Raw genomic sequence first — 9035 nt, 5'->3', positions numbered from 1 at the left:
GGACTGATTGATTGATTGATTGATTGGTTGGTTGGTTGATTTACTTATGTACTTATGGAATTATTTCTTTCTTTCAATATTGACTGATTGATTGATTGGTTATTAAGATTTCTTTTAATTATTAATAGCTGTATGTGGCCTAGCCTCATACTGTTATCGTTTTTTTTCTTTTCACAGTAAAAATTGGATCATATTAAGACAAATCACATTAAGTGAACTGAAATGCCCCAGCTCTCAGTGTCATAAAGACGTCATTATGAATTTCTCCATAATCGCGCCCTGCAAAACATTATAGTTGACAGGAACATAAATAGCCCCCTACAGCATAAACACGAAAAAATACACAAAATGTTGATAATAGTACAAAAGTGGAGTTTATCGAAAACTTTAAAAATTAAAAATAATCTACTGAACTTTTGACACTCCGTTTGTGCTACATAATATTATAACTCTCAAAATATACGATGTTATTTTCTTTTGAATACAGATAATCGCTACAATGGTTTTGTTTCAAATACATCCAATATCAAAGACAGAGAGGGGGAGCTCATGAATCAATATTTATTTCAAACACTGTTAATTCGCACAATTCCCACAAAATCAAAACTTTCGTTTACAGTTTCATAACTTTCTTATTTTTTTCTTTCTTTATTTTCGGCAAGCCGTGACTAATGTTTATCATCTAGGCCTATACTTTCTTTCTGGCTTTATTGAAACGAACTTCAGGATGAACAGTCCCTGTTGCTGCGACGCAATGCGCGCATTAATTGTTACGTAATCAGTGTCATTTTAATCTTGATTGCTGCGTCATGGTTGCCATGTATATTTGCGCATAATAATAATAATAATCATAATAGTTGCGCGCGTGTTATTAATATTTGTCATGGTTTCAGTATTAACGTTAAAAGGAAAAAGGCTGTGTCAAGTATACAGAAAGAAACAGAAAGCCATATTTGGTAAGTTCGATTACTTTTATTGGATTATTAATTGCACTCTGTTATTACCAAATATTTATTATGAGAATAATGATGAATCGATGTTGTTTTAATGTGAATGATGATGATTAACTAAATTATGTAAATATGAATCTAATGTGTAAACGAGAAGATAATATGTCTGTGTATTTATGATTCTTGTATATCTGTTCTATAATTTTCAGAATGTTATCTGCAACGCTTAATCTACAAAATAATTCTTCTGATCAAAATCGACAATCATCTATTATTAAAGAGTTTTTGTAAATCGTATATGAAACTCGTCCTGTCATTCGTCGTATATTATTGGAAACTCCTCTTGTATAGAGGCAGCCACAATAACATTCAAATTAAGCATCAAGCTGAATAACATTCAAAAAGCTGACAATGGACATGATGGAGAGAAAAGATAAGCATGATAAGGAAGAATGCGGATCTCTCAAGTCAAAGTGCAGTTCCACGAGGACCGGAGTAAGTCTAGCGGTCTCTGTAGAGCTGGAAATGTTGGAGTTAAAAAAGAAGGCCGCCGCCATGCAAGCAAAATTGTCTTTCAAAGAAAAGGAAAAGAAAGTAAAGGAAATGGAAAGAAAAGCCAAGATGGCACAAGAAGCATACGAAGAGATGCAAGATGCATTAGTCTGCGAGATAGAACTCGCAGAAAACGAAGCTAAGTTAGAAGTGCTGGAAGAATTTGGATTGGAGAAATCATCCCTATTGGAAGGACTTGATGTCAATAAAGAAGCTGATATGGATAGATTTCTGAAGTCATGCGAGGCAGATGTAACGCCTCCTCCAAATCTTGTAGCGGGGCAGTCGCCGCAGAATTTCCAAGTACCTTCTACCCAACAGTCAGGATGGGAGCAGATTGCCAAATCACTGGAAAGATGTGTTACTCAGCTCGGCAACGTAAGTCTCCAACAATGTGCCGCTAATCAGGAAATGTCGGCATCTCTTCAGCTACCTAAGATAGACATTCCCATCTTTAATGGAGACCCCATGACCTACCCAATGTGGAAGCATGCATTCATAAGTATGATAGATAGCAAGCCAATGGGATCTACCACCAAGTTGATGTACCTGAATAATTATGTAACAGGAAAACCAAAGGATGTCGTCCAGCATTTCATGCTGATAGGAAGTGAAGATGGCTATGAAAGAGCGATGAGTCTCATAAGTGAGAGATATGGAAATCCAAGCATCGTTAGCACAGCCTACATGAATAAACTTGCCGCCTGGCCAAAGATAGGACCGAAGGATTCAAACGGTTTGATGGAGCTCGCAGATTTCCTAGGAAAAGTAAAGGCAGCAAAGCAATCAGTAAAATCTCTTGGAATCTTAGATTATCCACAGGAGAATGCCAAACTTCTAGAGAAATTGCCTGTATATCTCGAAGGAAGATGGAGAGATGAGATTGACCGTCAGAGAGAAAACATCGACCAACAAGAATATCCATCATTCTCAAAGTTTGAAGAGTTTGTGAGAAGGGCAGCTAACAAGGCCAACATCCCTGAACTTGCAGGCCTCAGAGAAACCTCGAGAAGTCTTGGAGCATTGGGTCCTAAAGCAAGAACCTTCGCTACAGATGGAAGGAGGGTAAAATCGGAATGGTCGAAAAATGGAAGCTATGCAAACTGTCCTTGGTGTAAGGAAGACCATACCCTAGATGAATGTGATGATTTCGTCACCAAGCCTATGTATGACCGGAAGGCATTTTTCTTCAAGCGGAGACTGTGCATGGGATGTGGGATGACAGATAGTCATCGTATCAAGGAGTGCCAAGATCGACGATCGTGCAAGGAATGTGGGGGTAGCCATCTGTCCTGTCTACACTATGCTACCAAGAAGACTGAGCATGCAGGGTTTGCCAACTGTACTACAGTATGCTCAATCCAGGATCAAAACGGCAGAGATCATAGTATGATTGTACCAGTCTGGGTGAGACATCAAGAAAATCCAAGTAAAGAGTGCCTTGTGTATGCAGTGCTTGATGATCAGTCAAATGTAAGCTTCATGTCAGAGAAACTGCGTGACAAACTCGGCGTAAAGGGAGCTTCAACAAATCTGCAGCTGACAACAATGCATGGAAGTTCTAACATCGGAAGTAAGAAAATCAAGGGTCTGGAGATACAAGACTATAATAAGGAGCATGTAATTCAACTACCAGTGGCCTTTGCAAGACAGGAAATACCAGCCAGCAGGTCACAAATACCCAAGAAGGAGGTGGTAAATCACTGGCCTCATCTTCGTCAAGTTGCGGATGAAATGATACCCTATGATAGAAACATTGATGTGTCACTCTTGATCGGAAATGATTGCCCAAGAGCTATCCGGCCTCGACAAGTAATCACTGGAGGGGAGGATGATCCCTATGCTCAAAAATCTCTCCTAGGTTGGGGAATTATTGGAAAAGTCTGCCTGACATCTGAAAGTTCAGGTGCTGTTGTTTGCAACAAAGCTACAAGTTGTGAGAGCGAGAAGTTTGCAGTCCCGTCAACAGCGAAAGAAATCCTCTGCCCGCAGAAAGTCATTGCGATTCTCGAGAAGGACTTTGCTGATGAAAACATGGGAGGGCAGTCTATCTCAATGGAGGACAAGAAGTTCCTGCGAATCATGGAGAAAGGAATAAGGAAACGACCAGACGGACATTATGAGATGCCCCTCCCCCTCAAGACGCCTAACACATCGCTACCATACAATCGCAAAGTAGCAGAGAACCGATGGAAACAACTAAATGCCAGGTTTAGAAGGAACCCAAAGTTTATGGAAGACTACATAGAATTCATGAAAGATGTGCTTGAAACATGTGCTGAAAGGGCTCCCTCTAGCTACAAACAAGGAAATGTAAACTATGTACCCCATACTGGTGTCTATCATCCCAAAAAGCCAGGGAAAATACGTGTGGTCTTTGATTGCTCAGCAAAGTGTGAAGGAATCTCACTCAATGACAACCTCCTACAAGGACCAGACTTGACTAATGGCTTAGTTGGAGTACTGTGCAGGTTCCGCCAAGAAGAAGTTGCTGTCGTTGGAGACATCAAAGGAATGTTTCACCAATTCTTCGTGTCGGAGGAAGATCGGGACCTTCTCCGTTTCTTGTGGTGGGAAGATGGTGACCCAAACAAAAACGTGATCGAATACAGGATGAAGGTTCACCTATTCGGCGCTACTAGCTCACCTGGATGTGCTAACTATGGCTTCAAGAAAGCAGCAGATGATGGCGAAGCTGAGTTTGGGTCCAATGCAGCTTCATATATTCGAGATGACTTCTATGTCGACGACGGACTTAAGTCAGTCGCAACCCCAGATGAAGCCGTGAGTGTCATGAAAGCAAGTCAAGCAATCTGCAGTAAAGCTGGACTGAGATTACACAAGATAATGTCTAACAATAAGGAGGTTCTGCAGAGTTTTCCTATCGAAGACAGAGCTAAGGGTATTGCTGACTTGGACCTAGAAGTTGATCCACTACCAATAGAGAGAGCATTAGGTGTATTCTGGTGCGTGGAAAGTGATACATTGCAGTTCCGAATTGAGCTTAAAGATCGCCCTCTTACTAGACGGGGAGTTCTATCCACTGTTGGCTCAATTTATGACCCTATCGGCCTTGCAAGTCCAGTGACTCTGAGAGGAAAACAGATTCTCCAGGACCTCTGCAGAAGGAAACTTGATTGGGACAGCCCCTTACCCGATGACGTCAGACCACAGTGGGAGAAATGGAGATCTGAAATAAGTGAACTCGAGAAACTAAACGTCCCAAGATGCTACAAGCCTCCAAACTTCGGCAAAGTAAAGCGTACGGAGTTACATCACTTTTCAGATGCAAGTTTTGATGGTTACGGACAGTGCTCTTATATTCGCCTGGTGAATGAAGAGGACAAAGTGTGTTGCTCTCTCGTGACAGCCAAATCAAGAGTAACCCCACTCAGACAGATGACTATTCCCAGACTCGAACTGACGGCTGCCACTGTATCAGCAAAGATGAGTACATTTCTAAGGAAAGAATTGACAGTGGCTAAACCTCAAGAATTCTTCTGGACAGATAGTCAAGTAGTCTTGGGTTACATTCGTAACGAAGCAAGGAGATTCCATGTCTTCGTGGCAAATAGGGTGCAACAGATACATGACGAAACAAACCCCAAAAGATGGTTCTATGTGAACACAGAAGACAACCCTGCTGATGAGGCGTCTCGAGGGATGACAGCAAAGGAGCTCGTTGAAAGTAGCCGCTGGCTGGTTGGACCGAAGTTTCTTCATGAGAAAGGAGAATTCAAGATTCCTACAGAGCAGTATAAAGCCAGCTGTGAGAAAGATGACCCAGAAGTTAGACATGTGTCGACCTTGTCTACAATGACTGCTAGAGCCAACCACTTCGAGATTAGTCGCCTCCAGCATATCTCAAGCTGGCAACGTGCCAAGAGAGTGGTAGCACTATGTATGATGTTCAAAAGTAAACTACGAAAGAGAGAAGTGAAGAGGAAGACAAGCCCTAAATTGAACCGTCCACTCCAACGTGTTATCTTGACAGTTGCAGAAGTCGATGCAGCAGAAACTGAAATAATCCGAAACTTGCAGATAAAACATTTTCGTGACGAATTGATGGTACTTCGCAACTTAGGCTCTGGTGAGCAAAATGACAGACAGACAGCAAGGAAGAGAAACAGTGAAATCAAGCCAATCAGTTCTCTATATCGTCTAGATCCATACATTGGCAGTGATGGTATCATGCGAGTTGGTGGAAGAATCGACAAAGCTGCCGTACCTGACGAAATCAAGCATCCCGTCATCATGCCGAGAAATTCTCATATGACGACATTGCTCATAAGACACAAGCATGAGCAGGTTAACCACATGGGAAGAGGAATCACACATAATCAACTGAGACAAAATGGATACTGGGTGATTGGTGGTTCTTCTGCAGTTTCCAGTATCATATCAAAGTGCGTCTTGTGCAGAAAAATGAGAGGACCATTGCAGCAACAGAAGATGGCAGATCTGCCAAAAGATCGCCTAGAACCGGCACCCCCATTCACATACTGTGCTGTGGACTACTTTGGACCTTTCAACATCAAAGAAAAAAGAAGTATTGTGAAAAGATATGGAGTACTTTTCACTTGTATGGCATCAAGAGCCATTCATCTAGAAGCAGCAAATAGTCTCACAAGCAGTAGCTTCATCAACTGCCTCCGGCGGTTCCTCACTCGTCGTGGACCAGTCAGACAGATCAGATCTGATAGAGGGACGGCTTTCGTTGGCGCTAGAAACGAGTTGCGGGAAGCAATGAGAGAGTTGGACCAGGAATCTATCCAGACGTATCTACTTGAGAATGGAGTTGATTGGATACCCTTCCAGATGAACACGCCGAGTGCATCTCACATGGGAGGAGTTTGGGAGAGCCAGATTGGTACAGTACGCAGAGTCCTTGAACCCCTCCTCATTAGTTCAGGGTCACAACTAGATGATGAATCCTTCCAGACGTTCCTTACTGAAGTAGAGTCAGTTGTCAATTCCAGACCACTGTCTACAGCTAATCTATGTGCAGGAGATGCCCCTGAACCGTTGACCCCGAACCATCTGCTAACCATGAAGGCAAAAGTTGTGATGCCTCCCCCAGGCAAGTTTCAGCGAGAAGACGTATATGCTCGGAAGTGGTGGCGTCGTGTGCAGTATCTAGCGAACGAATTCTGGAGTAGATGGAAGCGTGAATATCTCCAAGACATCCAAACAAGACAGAAGTGGGTCCATCCAAAGCGTGACCTCGCGATAGGCGACATCGTCATTGTAAAAGACTGCAGCGATACTCGAAGTCAGTGGCCACTAGGAAGAGTGACAGAAGCCTACAAATGTGATGACGGTCGAGTTCGTAAAGTGAAACTGATCATGGCTGATCGCGATCTTCGAAAAGACGGTAAACGTAAGCATGAGCCTAGATTTTTGGAAAGACCCATACATAAGCTCGTTTTGATCCTGGCAGATGACTAGATTTGTTCTTAATGTGATACTGACACTATAACAGAAAGAGACTGCTTTTTACATGGGCTAGTATAATCTACGCGAAAGACATTTAGGGATTCCCCCGCAAGGAGCCAAACACAAGAACAATTATACTGTTATATTATTATCGTTTATTTTTATATCAATAGGCAATTAGCAGATTGATATGCAAAGTTATTGATAGCTTGGAAAATTGTTTCTGTGCTTTTTGAATATGTGATATTTCATTTTGGTTTGTTCAACCAAATAAGCGAAACATTGCTTATATTGCAACGTGCATTATTTGGCATGATACATATACAAATTTAATATATTATATTCTTGATGTTTCAAGAATCAAATTGGATCAAGGAAATGCATTTGAAAAGAAAAAAAGGCTTGCTATATTTTGAGATATCGTTCAAAATATTGTATTATGCATTCTTTTATTTATCATTTTATGATTTTATCGTATAGTTTTGACCTGAATGTGCTTTCGAACGTTTGAAACTTCGAACTATTAGAATTATTCACTTATCAAACTGTGATGAGAGCATGCAAGCATAATACTAAAGCATGAATACTTTATTGTTTATTGATATTTTTAAAAGTGGTTTATAGTATTGTTATTTTTATGCAAGCGCTATAGATATTTCTAATTGAAGTTTATAAGTATATATATATATATAAGTAACTGTTTTGGATAATCAGTTAAAGGAGCCATGTTGCTGCGACGCAATGCGCGCATTAATTGTTACGTAATCAGTGTCATTTTAATCTTGATTGCTGCGTCATGGTTGCCATGTATATTTGCGCATAATAATAATAATAATCATAATAGTTGCGCGCGTGTTATTAATATTTGTCATGGTTTCAGTATTAACGTTAAAAGGAAAAAGGCTGTGTCAAGTATACAGAAAGAAACAGAAAGCCATATTTGGTAAGTTCGATTACTTTTATTGGATTATTAATTGCACTCTGTTATTACCAAATATTTATTATGAGAATAATGATGAATCGATGTTGTTTTAATGTGAATGATGATGATTAACTAAATTATGTAAATATGAATCTAATGTGTAAACGAGAAGATAATATGTCTGTGTATTTATGATTCTTGTATATCTGTTCTATAATTTTCAGAATGTTATCTGCAACGCTTAATCTACAAAATAATTCTTCTGATCAAAATCGACAATCATCTATTATTAAAGAGTTTTTGTAAATCGTATATGAAACTCGTCCTGTCATTCGTCGTATATTATTGGAAACTCCTCTTGTATAGAGGCAGCCACAGTCCCCTTTAAAGCTTTATAGGGGTACTCCAGGCTCAACATAATACGGCAGAAAGAAAAATCGGACAAACAAAACACTGCAAATTTCCTAAAAATCGGATAAGGAATAACAAAGTTATGACATTTTAAAGCTATTTACATTGTTTCGGTGAAACAGTAACTTGTATGCACGAACAGTAACTTGCTTTGAAAATTTATTTTCATTCAAATTATGACCACCTAGAATAAAAAAAAATGGATTGAAAAATTACTGACTTACTGCATTGGTCTATTTATTAATTACTGTAACTTATCTTGTGACAAGGGACACATACCCCCCCCCCCAAAAAAAAAAAAAAAAAAAAAAAACACCCTATAATGTATGAAAAAAATTAGTAGTAGTATATCGTGTCTTTATTAAAGATCAAGAATAACAAGAACCAGGCCCGGCAACCTATTAGGTTGGCCGGCAGGTTAAATTTACATTATTACATGATACATAAATCAGAGTACATTATACATTATAATCATACTACATTATTATATTACTGTTCGATACAGTAATATAACGATTATCTACAGATGCCAGATGATATAAACATGACAAAATAACACAAATAACGATGTTGTGAACAGCTGCCAATAGCAAAAGTGCACTTGGACGAAAATAATTGAGCAGGAAGGACGTGTTTTTAACTGCTCCGGAAAAATTGCAATTTTTGCAGCAATAACTTGGATTTAAAGGAACTTTTACATACCACGCTGACAGGAAATCGACAGTGGTGAGCCTTGTGCTACTTATTTTCTCGTATCTTATTGA

At 39.7% G+C, this 9035-nt stretch overlaps 1 protein-coding gene across 1 annotated transcript; it reads left to right on the top strand.

Moving 5' to 3' along the window:
- Window positions 1–1361: 1361 nt before the first annotated feature.
- LOC129282587 (uncharacterized) lies at window positions 1362–6950 on the top strand. Its single transcript, XM_054918472.2, has one exon. The coding sequence runs from the start codon at window positions 1362–1364 to the stop codon at window positions 6948–6950; it is 5589 nt and encodes a 1862-aa protein (XP_054774447.2).
- Window positions 6951–9035: the final 2085 nt, after the last annotated feature.

Source organism: Lytechinus pictus, unplaced genomic scaffold (assembly GCF_037042905.1).
Source record: "Lytechinus pictus isolate F3 Inbred unplaced genomic scaffold, Lp3.0 scaffold_20, whole genome shotgun sequence".
In the NCBI taxonomy this organism is placed as follows: domain Eukaryota; kingdom Metazoa; phylum Echinodermata; class Echinoidea; order Temnopleuroida; family Toxopneustidae; genus Lytechinus; species Lytechinus pictus.
Note: the sequence above shows the minus strand (reverse complement) of the source record. Positions and strands in the feature narration are given on the sequence as shown.